The 14,630-nt window shown below is 36.5% G+C and overlaps 1 protein-coding gene and 1 pseudogene across 1 annotated transcript; one reads left to right on the forward strand and one right to left on the reverse strand.

The window, feature by feature from the left end:
• Positions 1–3,140: 3,140 nt before the first annotated feature.
• LOC107705412 (protein MEMO1) lies at positions 3,141–11,747 on the reverse strand. Its single transcript, XM_016508689.1, has 9 exons — positions 11,381–11,747; positions 8,844–8,925; positions 8,679–8,747; positions 8,465–8,577; positions 8,035–8,146; positions 6,132–6,274; positions 5,222–5,298; positions 4,527–4,631; positions 3,141–4,239 (listed from the first exon to the last, which is right to left on the reverse strand). The coding sequence occupies exons 1-9, from the start codon at positions 11,538–11,540 to the stop codon at positions 4,108–4,110; spliced, it is 993 nt and encodes a 330-aa protein (XP_016364175.1). The 5' UTR covers positions 11,541–11,747; the 3' UTR covers positions 3,141–4,107.
• A 1,610-nt stretch (positions 11,748–13,357) lies between these two features.
• Positions 13,358–14,630, forward strand: part of LOC107705360 (WD repeat-containing protein 27-like) — a 52,569-nt pseudogene continuing 51,296 nt past the window's right edge.

A 14,630-nucleotide genomic window follows, 5' to 3' on the forward strand; every position in this document is an offset into this window, starting at 1 on the left:
TTATATATTATTTAATATTAATATTGAGATAACAGTACTTAAGATTATTTTTTTTGTAAAAAAATAATATTTATAAAATATACATTTTATGTGTACTTATGTGTTCCATCTTGTGAGTTTCTCAGATAACGACCCTTTTCAAAAAGAGGTTCACCAGGAGGTTTCTTCAGGTTTATTTCCCTAAACACTTTGGCATAATCAAGTTCAGACAATTTACAAATTGCGGGAAAAGTATTTCCAAATCATACATCCCTAATTATTGTATGATGAATTCAGTTGACTTTCAGAAAAGCACGTTTCTACGTCTATAGCTCACAACAGGTTGTTTCCTGCAATTAAGGGAGCACCCGCTGAGAATGCTGATGAATGCATGAGTGCTGTGTATGTAGAGAACTTCATCAAACAGCAGGAAGTATTTCCCCTTGCACCATTTATCCATATTACCAATAACCGTTCAGTGTTTGTCCCCGGTAAAAAGCAGTCACTCAATAAAAGTCACTTAAAACAACAGGGTGCTCAAAAAATCCCAGTCTTCCAATTATGTTTCCAAGGAAACGCTTAAAAGAATACAATTTTACAGCCTGACTACTGATAAATTGATGTATAAAAATAACCCTTTAGCATTATTTCAATTTTAAAAAGCAGCAGTGAATTTTAAGCTACTTAATTTTGATTGACATTGTTTTCTAAAAGCATATTTACCTGCTCTGCAAAAATGAAAACAATTAACAATTAGACCAGCATTTGAATTTCAAAACAGATGAACCCAATTAACGAGTTTCCCATTTTGTTTCAGAACATGATGTAAGCTTGGGACCAACACTGCAGTCATTTCTGGAGTAGAAACTTGCAGTCACCACAGCTGACACCTCTGTCCAAACGAATTCTCAACAATGTTCACTTCACTCGAATGTGTTCACTGCAACCTGAAATGGCTCAGGAGATTTGAAATGTCAACGCTGCTAAAGAGAACAGATTGATGAAGTGATATTTGTTGAGCTGGGCCAATTAATGGGAACCTCCATCTCTTGTTCCCTGTCTTGAAAAAAAAAAAACTTAAATATGTGAAAGTTTTAATACAGAATAAATTCTAATCACAAATCAAATTTCAAAGAAGGGTCAAAGAAAAGGAAAAATAATTCGAAAAAGTGAAAAACAATTGTATGAGCTGTAGTTTGAAGGTACTAGTTACACAAAACAAATGCCACCTAATACCTGAAAAAAATGAATGGCACATAAAACAAGTATTAATTTCCTCAGCCCCTGCTTCAGTCAAAATCATAAAAATCTACGTCCATAAGGGGCCTGGTATTGTTTTATGAACCTTTGATAGCTACAGCAGTCATCATCCAACTAAATAAATAAACCAAGAATAAATAGGAAGTTTTCACCCCACAGGAATTTTGCTGCATAGCACACAAAATTAAAAGGTAACTGGTCTGCCATGCGTGCTCTTCCTATTTAGAATACATGCACGATAATGTGACGATTGCATGAGGCTGGCTAAGCAGTGCATGACAGGTCTGCTTTCAATATAAAAGTACGTCTGCAAAATCAATTCAGGAAAAGTATTTCATATGTGTCCGCTTTTATTATTTTAAGCCTTCACAGTACCATTCAAAGGTGTGGGGGTTGGTAAGAATTTTTTAATGTTTTTGAAATAAGTCTCTAATGCTCACCAAGGTTGCATTTATTTGATCAAAAATACAGTGAAAAATGTAATATTGTGAAACATTATTACAATTAAAATAACTGTTTTCTACTTTAATTGATTTGTAATGTAATTTATTCCTGTGATGGCAAGGCTGAATGTTCAGCATCATTACTCCAGCCTTCAGTGTCACATGATCCTTCAGAAATCATTCTGATATGCCGATTTGCTGCTCAACATTTATTCAATTCAATTCAAGTTTATTTGTATAGCGCTTTTCACGATACCAATCGTTGCAAAGCAGCTTTACAGTATTATCGGTGTTGAAAACAGTTGTGCAAAAGTTCAAAAGAACAGCATTTATTTTGAATAAAAATATATTTATAAATGTCTTTACTGTCGCTTCTGATCAATTGAATGTGTCCTTGCTTAATAAAAGTATTTACATTTTTTTTTAAGTAATTTTCTACAATTACTTGTCAAGAATGGTTACATTTGCAGATATGTTGCAAAAATGCAAAATTCAATAATATCCTCATAATGACTGGGAAACATGTTGAGGATTGCTTTTACTGCCCAAAAGACCTTTCAACTTACATATTTCGTATATTTTGCTTACTACAGAATAGAATGTGGTTTAAACTTACATATCCATGATTCCGCAATCCTTCAATTAGAAAAGAAATGGCAGAGAGACTACATCTTGGGAGAAAAGCACAAGACTCGTGTTGTAATACATGGCATTTTTAATTAATCTTGGCCAACTCCGACTCCAATAACTCACCAACTGCTCGTAAACATGTCACAAACACAGGAATCGCAAACAATAACACAAGAAACCACAGCACAGTAACGTTTGTCATTACACTTTATTGTTTCTTTGCAACATCAGCCATGACCCTTGTCATATCTGGTGAGAATTTTGTAATGCTTCAATGTAACCTGAGATTCAAAAATGACTCCGTTAAGGAGCGCATCAATTAATTTCGACATCGGTTTGACAACGTGTGAACGGTTCATTTCTACACAATAATAGTTAGAATAATAATTTTAAAAAAAAATTGAAACAATTCTAACAGTACAAGAACAGGTGTTGTGCTGGGTGAAACCAATGAATCTCTTCCCCTACTTTGAAAACGGCGAAAACTGATTCAACAGATTAAATCAAGTCTTTTTAGTGGGTAAATGAAGGGTGGGGACAAGGGTGGAAAGCACAGGACCAAAAAAAAAAAACATGTTTAACACTGACCCAAGGCACATCTGCATGGTGTGACATGCTTTGTCTGTTTTCTGTTTGAGGATTTGGTTTGAGACATTCAAACCTTGATGGGGATGTACAGGAGCCTTGCCGTTTTCCTTCCGATGGTTACCCAGGAAAAATCTTGCTGCATTGTGCTCTTTGGGAGTAGGTGAGTTAAGGAGAAAAGCCAGACAAAATGCCTATGCCGTTCAGAAAATCCACCTCCGGCGTTTCCTCGATACGGGTGTGCATCACTAACTACTAGTCAGCTGTTAAACATGGCTGCTAACTTGCATGAGAAAATAAAATTGTTTCAGAATAACCAAAATAAATCCCCCCTCACGATTTAAAAGTTTTGGGATTGAAGGGATAGAACAGCCATTTTGAGGCAGTCTGAACTGTACTGCACTTCCTGTGGACTTCAAACACTACTATATGCTTCCACACAGTTTGAGATTATATGTCAAACGCATAGTAAAACTAGAAAGCTAAATAATGGTGATCACAAAGGGAAAATAAACAGAACAGAATATAAGAATCAGAAAAAAAAACTTTAATTTGACTACAATAAAAGATTAGATGAGAGAAAAACTCTTTTTTGGTATATCCAGAACAGTTGAGGGTTAGTGGGTATTGTGTAGCCCTTTAAAAACTACAACAGGACCAACGCAGTAGCTATTACTACAATTCTCAGGGTGTACATGGACATAGCATGTTGCAGTCTGTCAACTTCCTTTGTCTCATTTATCATTAGGTGAGACGTTATGTAGATTATATATGCAGACTTGCAAAAAGACTGCAATGTCGATGGTTTTATTTCTTTTATTTAAACTTTAAATGTGTCTTGCTTTTAAATTACACAAGGGCTCTTCGGACATCTAACGTCCTTGGAGGGTCAAAAGTGGATTTTGCCCTCCCCTCCCAACAAACAAGGAAAAAAACACCACCAAAAAACTGACCTTGCAACACCCAAAAAACTTACTTCAAGCTATAGCATCATCCAAGTTGCCTCACATGGAAAACGGGGTACAGGGAAAGCAGTAGGAAGAGGAGGTTAGTATCTAACGTTACATCTGGATTCGGGGTATGTATGAGGATTCCCAGCTGCAACAAGCTTCATATGTCCTTCCTATAGTAGAGGCGAGGGAGGATGGGGACACGGGTGAGAGGGGCTGGGGTCTTCTAGGAGGCTCTGCGGTTCCTGGGAAAGTTCACCTCAATGAACGACGAGAGTTCCAGCAGCGTAACTCACAGAGCTGTCCGACCAGTTTCGGCACTGGCTCGACTGCGCATAGTTTAGGAAAGAGAAGTTCATGTCTACGCCATTCTTTTTCAGTTCCGCCACAGCCTGATGGAGTGAGGAGAATCAATGGAGAGTCAACTCTAAAGAGATGCTTTTAGACTGACAACTGTAATCTTAAAAGCTTCATAATGAAAGAGCGGGAAGTTGGCAAGACATTAGTTGGGGGGGCATTAATAAAAGCTCTGCGAAAGTTAAGTGCTAGGCTAATTACCATGCTTACGGACTAGCCATTATTTGCATTATTTTGCTTTTGCTTTATTGAGTCGACAGCGGTTTGCTAAATGTAATGTCCAGGGGGAAATTCATGAAGTCGTTCATATGAAGGTACTTACATTTAGAAGAACGCCGATGGGATGGCGACCACAAATAGTATTATGATATTTCTTTAAATAATTGCTAAAGGAGATGGGGTCCAACTGTTCTATAATTCCCATTCCCTAAAAAAAAAAAAAAAGGAAATTAACATGCATACATTTCACTGACATCAACAAAGCTTTCCCATTGTTGGCGTTAATAATGATGTCATTTTTATTTTTGTTTTATTTATGACTCTAATGTTGCATTTGACATCTGGTGTAGTTTAATTGCACAGCACAACATCTTGATATAAAATATTCAACTTTCCAAAAGCAAGATGGATTTTCAGTAACACAATAATGAATGGATATTTCATAGAAGGAGCTCCAGATCAAACGCGATCCTTGTCCATTAAATTACCCTACAGAGGCAAAAGTACTTTGCCCAGTTGGTAAGCCTTTAATGAGGTTTGGGTTGCTAAGAACATCTGCTATTTGACAGACTGTCATGGGTGGAAAGTATTAAAGCTGTTCTTTGAATCGCCGACTTCCATGGCACAGTAACCATAACAATGACTCTTTAGCTTGGAGAAAAACCTTTTTTTCTAGAACCACCGATAGGATTAGCACATTGTGTATCCCAAACCAGAATGGGCTACTTGCATGTAAACCTCATATGTCAAGACATAAAGTGAGTTACCAGAAGAAACGGGGGATAGAAACAGGTTTACCATTTTGTCAAGGTGCTCGATAGATCTGTAGATCTCCCCTTGACTTTCATCGAAGTAGGTGTAACGGAAACGTTGACCTGCAGAATAGACAAAAAAGGTTCAACTTAATCAATTAACCAGAGGCGGCACATAAAAACCAAAAGGGATATTTGTATGGGTTCCTACCTATTTAGAGCATTCCAAAACACCCCCTTATGAGGTTTATTTCAATTAGAATGCTGCCATTGAAGTCAGCTGCCTATGTAGGCACAGTAGGCAGCCTGTGTTTCTGGCAAGTCTAGCACATTGATGGAGAGTGTGAGAGTGGAGAGAATGTCTGTGATGCCGAAGGGAAAGCATGTATATCTTCTTTACTAGATTCATGCTGCTTTCGTTATCATTAATTTGAGTGACACTTGATTTAGAATGGTTCACAATTTTTTTTTTAATTTGCATAATTCCAAGTAAAGTATCAAGCCAATGCCATGCCTTTACACTACGATTACTGGAAATTATATAGAGAAAGAGAGACAGAGATATTTTTCATTTGTTCTCTAAGGCCTTGGCAATTATATACAGTTTGTGTTAAGTGTTTTTTGTATTATATGCATAAATATGCACACACGGTTACGTGTATATAGGAAAATTGATGCATAGTGAATAAAAAGTTAATGACAAAAAAAACTGATGTTAAGCATTCAAAAACTACTGAAAGTCGTGTGATTAATCAACAAATCCAAAGTGTTGACTAGTGTCAGAACTAAACCACTAATCGGTGCAAACCCTAGTAGATTTACTGTTGACAAGATCATGTCAGCACTACATCTCATTTCAACAAACAGGAAATTCTTCACCGATTACTAACTATAATTGATACTAACTATTTTCCGTTTTTTTGACTAAAAATTAAAGTGTGTGAGTGGACACAAACCCCAGTGGCAGAAGTCAGAAGAGATGATGAAAAGATTAGAAGGGTCAGCCAGGTATTTGCTAAGCAGCTTGCCATATTCCTGCTCTTTAGATTCACTCAGAGCTCCCACCAGCACAGGGACGATGCTGAACTCATCTTTATGGCTGTTTTTGAAAAACAAAGCACAAAACAGAATCATTTGTCAATTCCCAGATGAAGATTTGACATTTGCATGTTTATAAATATTCTAAATTGTCAAAGTAGTTTGCATCACTCATTAAAATCCATGCCCATGTCAAATCAATAGCTCGACAAAGGTTTTCATTTTCCCAAATTGCAGAGGTGTGAGAATAAAATGTGGTGCAAAAAAAAATATAAAATGCTGAAAGCATTTAGAAATATTATAGTTGCTCAGCAACTAATTGGTTTGCTTGTGAAAAAAAATTACCCAGATGTCTAATCAAACAAATTGAGAGGATGTTAACTTTTCTATGCCCACATATTGTAATATTTTAATGGAATAATAGAAGCGGTTGGTGGCTCCTGCATTAATATAAAAAAAAAAAACATAGATAAAAAATAAAACACAACAACAACAAAAACAACAGAACATCCATCACGGCAAACTAATTAGAGGCACCACACTAGGTAAACAGATCCTGACAACATAATTAGTGGATCTGGCAGAGATGAATGAGCATGAGAGTGCGACTATGGGTCAATAGCGCTGCTCATGACCTCGGCATAGAGATGAGGTGAAACCTTGATATATCCTTCTTCCTTTTCTTTACATTTACATTTTTTCCCTGTGCAGACTGTGTCCTACACAAGGATGTGTATGTCTTATAGAGAGACTACATAAGATAATTAGAGGAAACCACAAAGGGCTATATCATATATCCTTTTGCTATAGTGCAACACTGACACAAGGTTAAAAAGCAAAAGATAAGACTTTGCAAGCAACACCTATGATCTTGGTTCCTTCAGAGAAGCCACTTGCATTTGCGCTTTATTTCCTAAATAAAAGTTATATAAACTAAAGTTTAAAAATGTTAGGTCTCGTCTGTAAGATTTTATGTTTTTGAAAGAAGTCTCTAATGCTCACCAAGGTTACATTTACTTAGAAACAGTACTTAAAAAAACAGTAATACTGTGAAATATTATTACAATTAAGAAGAACTGTGTTATATTTAAGTACCACAATTCATTCCTGTTATGACAAAGCTGAATTTTCAGCAGCCATTTCTCCAGTCTTTCGTGTCACATGATCCTTCCGAAATCATGCTAATATCCTGATTAAGTGCTCAAACATTTATTATTATCAATGTTTAAAAAAAAAAACGGTATTAATATTTTAGTGGCTTTTTCAAGATTCTTTGATGAATAGACAGTTAAAAAAATAATTTATTTGAAATATAGATTTTTGTAACAATGTAAAAGTCTTTACTGTCATGTTTAATCAATTTAAATATTAAATTCTAAGTATTAACTTATTAAAAAAAAAGTTTTTAAAAAGACCCCAAACTTTTTAATGGTATTGTTTTTTTTTAAATGGTTCAAGCATAGAGTCTTCCCAGATTCCAAGGTATTCAGTGGATAGCGCTTGATGTCCCAAACCTGTATGAATGATTTTCTACAGTGGAACACAAGAATGCTTTTGATATTTTGAAGAACTTTTTTTGTGCACATAATGGAAGACAATAGGGTGCAAAACAACACTGAACCACCTTTGACTTTCACTGGAGAGAAAAAAAAAAACACTGAGATGTTTTGTAAAGTATCTTCTTTTGTGTTCCACAGAAGAAAGAGAGTCATACAGGTTTAACAACAACATTACGTTGAGTAAATGATTACAGAATTTCCATGTCTGGGTGAACTGTTCCCTTAACAGTCAAGATGTAGATATTCATTATTTGGTTGTTACCTCTCCATGGCTTTAGCGGTATAAGGCAGGTGCATCTCAATGCTGTGTTCCTCTTCGTCTGTCTGCAGACTCATCCTTTCAAACATGCCTGTTTTCCACAGATCAGCGTAAACTGCCAGAGAAAGAGATGGGGCAGTGGGAATTAAAGCCCTTGTGTTTTGCATTGAGGAGTTCTAATTATAATTACACAAAACCTCATTAATATGAACACCATCAAATAAAAGACCATCTCTCACATTACTTTGTTGCACATTCATTATATAATAACAAATTTAGTCATTTACAATTTGAAAATTTTGCAATCTCTTCTGCAAAGCTCAGTTTGAGAGCAAATGAGCCAGACATAAAAAACAATCTGGGCGACACCTTTCTGTGCATTGTTATTCAATCAGCATTTAATCCTGCCAAGGGAGAAAATGAGATTCCTTACCCTTCTGGTCGATCCTCAGGTCGTACAGTGGCGTTCTGTAGACCTCGGCGGGGGAGAGGGCACAGCGAGACAGTGGCACATGGTGAGAGGGGCCAAGAATGAACACCCTCCGACTGATGAATAAGAGAGCGCTGCAGTTACCTCTCTCCCCACGGCACACTCAATATTACGGCTACTTCAAGAGAATTTAAAGAAGCTCAGGAGAGACACTTACGTGATGGAGGGGTCCACCTGCTTGTAGGCGTGGGCGGCACACGCGCCGCAGTAAGTGTAGCCAGCGTGCCTGCAAAAGACAGTGGTTTAAGAATGCAGAAAGACAGCTGAAACGGAAGAAAGAAAGAAAAAAAAAAAGATGTTTGTCTGCTTTCACTCCACATACGGTGCTATTATGGCTCTAGCTGGACCGGCTGTAGGTTGTGCTTGAGATAACCAGCCCTCGAGTTGTGCGTTAAGCTGGGATCCTAATCGCAAAGACAGAGAAAAATGTCATTAGCAAATATGAGAAATGCAGACATAATTTTACAACTTTGGCACTTCAGCTGGGAAGATTTTTTGAATGTCTTACAGATGTAGTTTGTACAGTATCATTTTCACTACGTAAAAAAATATTTTAGAGCATTACAAGTCACGCTTTATAATCTAAAACATGACAAAGACCATATTCATTATACATTTCTGCAATATTTACAGAAATCAAGAAAATGAAGCCTATTTTAGAGTAATGATTTTTATGGATTATTTTCAGGACAAATATTGTGGAAAATAAATGTTCATGTAGACTCAAAAGAATACATTTTCTCTTTTGCAGTTTTAAAAACAGCACTTTGAATATGTAGGCCTATTTAATTGGCATTAAGCACATTTTCCTCCCTAATTTCTATTGGCAGAATGCAAAACAAAAAAATCGTATTACTGTAATGCTGACAAAAATAAATATTTATTCATTGTAGTATCACCTCAGTACCGCAACATGCTAAAAGATCTTATAATGAAGAATTCATCTGTGGATTTCTCTTCTAAATATAAATCAGTCAAACAAACAATGACGCAATAGGTGAAATGGCTGTCTTGAATGTTGATTCCAGCAATATTTCAGCCTCAGACAGTGCCATTGTCCCAGTTCTAATTACTTTCTTATCAGAGTCTGACAGGACAAGATAACAGTTTTGAGAACCAGTGAACAGATGAACTTCAGCTGATTGTGAAAAAGGAATAATTAGAATACAACCAATTTGGTCAAATTTTAGCAGTTGTTAATCAAATCTCTACACTGTAATGAATCATACCATTACATCACTAATGATATTCCAAAGAGCAGTCAGGTGAGACATGGTCAATATATGAGTCTAATATATGAAGAATACCAATATAGCAGTATATCAAAAATCTAATATTATAATATATTTTTATAATATTATGTATAAAATAATCATTATTCATTGACATTGTCGTACAATTTGTCCAACTGACACACTCCTAACTAACTGGCCAGTGTTATCACTGCCAGATTAATAATAAGTAGTCATGATCTGAAAACTGTAACTGAAGACAAAGGCATGTTTATACATGTATGGACTCGCCAGACTTTTTTCCAACACATTACATCATACATTATTTGCTGGAGACTTGCTTTGCCTTCTTCATATGCATATAACACTCAAAAATGTGTGTTTTGAACAAAACAAAAGCTCTAAAGATAGTGACAGCTTACTAAACACAGATCATCAAGTAAAAGCCAAGACTGACTTCTCTACGGTGTAAAAATATGTGATCTAGTGTGTGTGTGTGCAGCACTGGGCTTTTGTCATGCATCCTTTGTTACTGCATGAGAGGAAAAAAACAGCACCGGCCCTCTAAAGACTTTCATGTGCTGACTGTGCTCACTGTATTTACTGGAATGGAACTGCACATAAATGCTGACCGATATAACAATGAACACAGCATTTACCAGACATCAATATTAAAGAAAAACATTGTTTTAATATGTATGAAAACACAGCTGTTGTGTACAGCTGTCATATGAACTTCATCAAATAGCTTTAGCCGTTAGCAGAGTAAATCCAGCCTTCTGAATTGCGACAGAAGTTAATCTATCTGGATTTACTCATCCAGTAAAGTATGGCTGGGTAAAATTAGCGTGGATGGTATATTAATCTGTGGTATTAGTCTGTGTAGTTGGCGTGTAGGAGAGATTCACACACACCGGCTATAGGCTAACCAGCTAACTGTTGGCCTGTTTTGTTCTCAGCTGCTATTACACACACTAAAGCTAAACATTTACAATAGAAACACACACACAAAAAAAACAACAACAACATGCAAATATGAGACACACACACACACAGTGCGGTCGATTTAAATAATGGCCCTTGAATTTAAATGCAAATGTTTTCTGTCTGCTCAATGAAAAACAGAAAAAAATATACAAAAACATTTTTAACATTTAAAGTAATTCATTAAATAATCTTCTAAATGCCAAGACAAATTAAATAACATTTCATGACCGAGGCCCACTTTTTTGTAGATTTAGATTAATTGCTGAGCAGAATTAAATCCCTTTAAAGTGATTTTCTAACAAAATAAAGCTAATGTTTTAGTTCACATTTTAAATAAAGTTAATTAGTTTTTAAAAGACCGTATGTTCAGAAAAAGGTACAAATTATGAAGAAACTCGCCCTGTGGTCTTTAACCCATTTTAGGCACAGCTATTTAATAATTCCCAGCTGATCGCACAGGCTCTGTCTAAAAACAAAGTGAGCTGCCTACCTAGGCAGCATTTTTGAGCGTGCTGAACGTCCCAAAAATGCTGTCCAGATAGGCAAGTCACTAGGTTTTGAGACACTACCAGACACACACACTGGTGTAAGCAGCACACCGGACCTCAGGCCCGGGCTGCTCTCGGGTCTCTGGCTCTACCTGAGGCCGTGTACCAGCTGCCGGCGTGGCTCGCTTCTCTGCACACCATCCGGTTCGACATCTTGGTGCCCGCGCCGCCTATCTTGGTCCAATAAAACCTCGTCGGTGGGGGGAAGAATGAACTAAAAACACTAGGAAAATATGCTAGCTCAAAAAGCATATGCCTGTGCTGAAGCTGCGTGCACAGGGAAGGAGTATTCTATATAATCTTGATATAAATGTGAGACATATAAGTGACGATACGCAAAACTATAAAGAGGTTGATAGTCTGTCTGTGAAGAACAAAGATCCGACCAGTTCATCCGCTCGCTGCCAAGTTTGTCTCTGTTATCCGGATGGGCTGGTTTGGCCCATCTCGGCTTCCGTTCTGTCAAAAAATCTGGGCGGGGAGAGTTGATTGACTGACTGAAGCGAAAGACTGATTGGTCGGTTAGGACAAGGGACGTTTCCAAATAGATGCATATGTATATTACCCGTTTATGATTGGATAGCTAAGTGTGTTGGACTGCGACTCATTGGCGGAAGGCAGATGTGGGCGTGAACTCGCAGATCGTTTGTTGGTGAAAACGTAGCATTTGTAACATTTAATATAGGATTAAAGACAATTTTAGGGTTGAAGAAATTTCAGATTTTTTTTTTAAGTAAAACAATAGAACAGTGATTGTGTCTTTGTTTTATGATTGTCGAATTGCACCCTTTATATTTGACTGTTAAAGACGTCGTTTGTTATTGTGAACAAAATAAAAAGCATTGACAACATGCTAAAACTTATCATTTTTATATTCACAAATGTATAGTGTCTAAATCTATACCATTTTATAAGGATTTTTGTAATGAGCTTGGATTATACAATAACCTAAAATCTATATATTCTGTACAAGAACAAACTATAACCTGTTCATCGTCGACGACTTCTTACTGCTTCCATTATTTATTTTTATTATTTATCATATTCAGTGTATATGTTGTATATATCAATTTCAATGTACATTCAGACTGACTGACTGCAGTTTACCACCAGAGGGTATCGTTGCATAGAAAATGAATTACGTGCCCTAGGTTAGTCGGAGTTTGTGTAAATAATAAACTAGAGAACAAATCTGCTGCGCTACGAATAATACGGATGCATCCAAGTAAAATCAGCCAGTCAGGTATTTGTCTTTATATCAGACTTTAACAACATTTATTGTTTTTATAGACATGACATTATCTCTACAATAAGCCAGAGACACAAAACTTCCACAATTCTAGTATATCGTGTCAGCATGTACTCTTTTCGCATTACACTGTACTCAAAAAATAAATAAATAAACAAACAAATAAAGTCGTCTAAGCCAGCAAACCAACAGTACAAGACTTTAGTGACTTTGCCACACACCTTAGCTAGTGTGCCGTCCCGGAAAGGCTTCCGTTTCCAAAGCAACAAGGACGCAAAAGCTGCTTGGGTCACAGGCCAAAAACTGGAATTTTATTTACTAACTACACATACAGTATAATTATATATGGGTTACATTTGCAATACTTAAAAAGCATTACATTTTAGTTCCAGGTGATGAACAAAATACTTTGCAGCTGATGTCATTGGCACTTTCCACAAAACACAGCCTAAAACTAAAACAGTGTAGGGCTAACTGTTAGTTTTCAACAGATGGTCTGTAAAAGCAGGTGCGTAACCTTCAGACGTCTTCATTTAAACTGTCTCTTAGAGGATAGCTAGTTTGCGACCAGTTTGCTAGTGTACAGTTATTAATAAACATGCTAGTCCCATAAATTGAAAACAATATATAAAAATATTTATCCACTTTTATAATATAGTGGCTATCTTATCCGCTGATACTTTAAAAAATCTCATGGCACCATTGTTCACTGTATTCATGGAATGTGCCCTTTAACTGGGCCAGTTAGATGTCATCTTGCCCCGCTAAACATTTAAGACTTTCTCATTGTGTGTTGTTACAGGGGACTATTGGGATCTCCATGGCTGCTGTGACCTCAGTGCAGTATTTTACTGAGAGGTTCTCTCTAACTTGCAACAAGCCAGTGTCCCACCTGCAGCTGGCCTGCTGTCCTTCTCACTGTGCTGTCCCATGGCAGGACAAGAATATAAGAATTTATGAAAACAACAACCTGGATGTCTTTGTTTACCTATATCTATTTTCAATAAACAAATATATATAATTATTGTCAACTGACTGAAAAAGTAACCAATTATTCACATATTTTGCTGCAATTAATTGCACCTAACATTAAAATTTGTGATCATAAATATATTTTCACATTTAATTTCCAAATTTTTTACCATGAATTATGCATAAAGGCAAGTACCATCAATACCAAACTAATGAATTTCTTTCATTTCTGGGGATAAAAATAGTTAATATAGCCATTCAATATAACAGTAAATTGTGTGCCATCATTTGTAACATTTAATAGGACTACATTGTTGCACAGCATTAAACAATTTAAGTTAACATTTAAATCTAATTTTAATGTTTCCTGTAGCCTCCTTTGGAACTCACTGGTCACCATGGTGATGTGTCTGCCATGGCTTTTGGGATGGTGAGAGATCGTCTCCACCTCTGTAGTGCTTCTGAAGATTATGTTATTGTCTGGGACATTGATCGCTGCTACACACAGATCAAAGACGGTAATAACGCATGCAAAGACCTTGATTCAGAAACAGACTGAAAAATTCTGCTCGTCTGCAGAGCATATAAATCTGTGACAACTAAGAATGATCTGCTCTGGAATATATTCTCTGTCAATCACTTTTTTGTCCCATCTCCCAAACATGACATCTGTGTTCCAGGTGGAATTGCCTCAGGTAGAGTTGTTGGCACATTGCTCGGCAGGGTGCTGCATCTGTCAGTGTGTCCACTGAACGCAAAAATGGCCGCATGCTCCGGCTCCAGAGTGTTTCTATTGAATGCAGAGGTATGAAATAAGATACACACGATTTTGACTGAGTGAATCGAAAACAAAAGCAGTTATGCTGAAACAGTACAAAGGAAACAAATGCCTTTTTTGACCCATCTCCAGATGAAACGCCGAACAAAGTCTGCATGTAGAACATTCCGTTACCCAGACTGTGATTGACCAGCCCATAAAGATGAGAGAGTTCTGTCCATGGGACGTTAATCTTCTCATCTCAACATCAGAAGACAGAACATTTAAGGTACAGATTTTATTATATATATATATATATGTATATATATATATTTCATATATAGATATATATGCACGATATATA

Source organism: Sinocyclocheilus rhinocerous, unplaced genomic scaffold (assembly GCF_001515625.1).
Source record: "Sinocyclocheilus rhinocerous isolate Xijiao unplaced genomic scaffold, SAMN03320098_v1.1 scaffold564, whole genome shotgun sequence".
NCBI classification, from domain to species: domain Eukaryota; kingdom Metazoa; phylum Chordata; class Actinopteri; order Cypriniformes; family Cyprinidae; genus Sinocyclocheilus; species Sinocyclocheilus rhinocerous.

Excerpts from the sequence above, each read along its gene's own strand:
- LOC107705412 (XM_016508689.1), bottom strand. The coding sequence starts at position 11,540 with ATGCTTTTTGAGCTAGCATATTTTCCTAGTGTTTTTAGTTCATTCTTC. Across the intron at positions 8,147-8,464 it reads CCTGAGGATCGACCAGAAGG|TTTACGCTGATCTGTGGAAA; the intron begins GTAAGGAATCTC and ends TTTCTCTGGCAG. Across the intron at positions 4,632-5,221 it reads TCGAGCACCTTGACAAAATG|GGAATGGGAATTATAGAACA; the intron begins GTAAACCTGTTT and ends TTTTTTTTTTAG.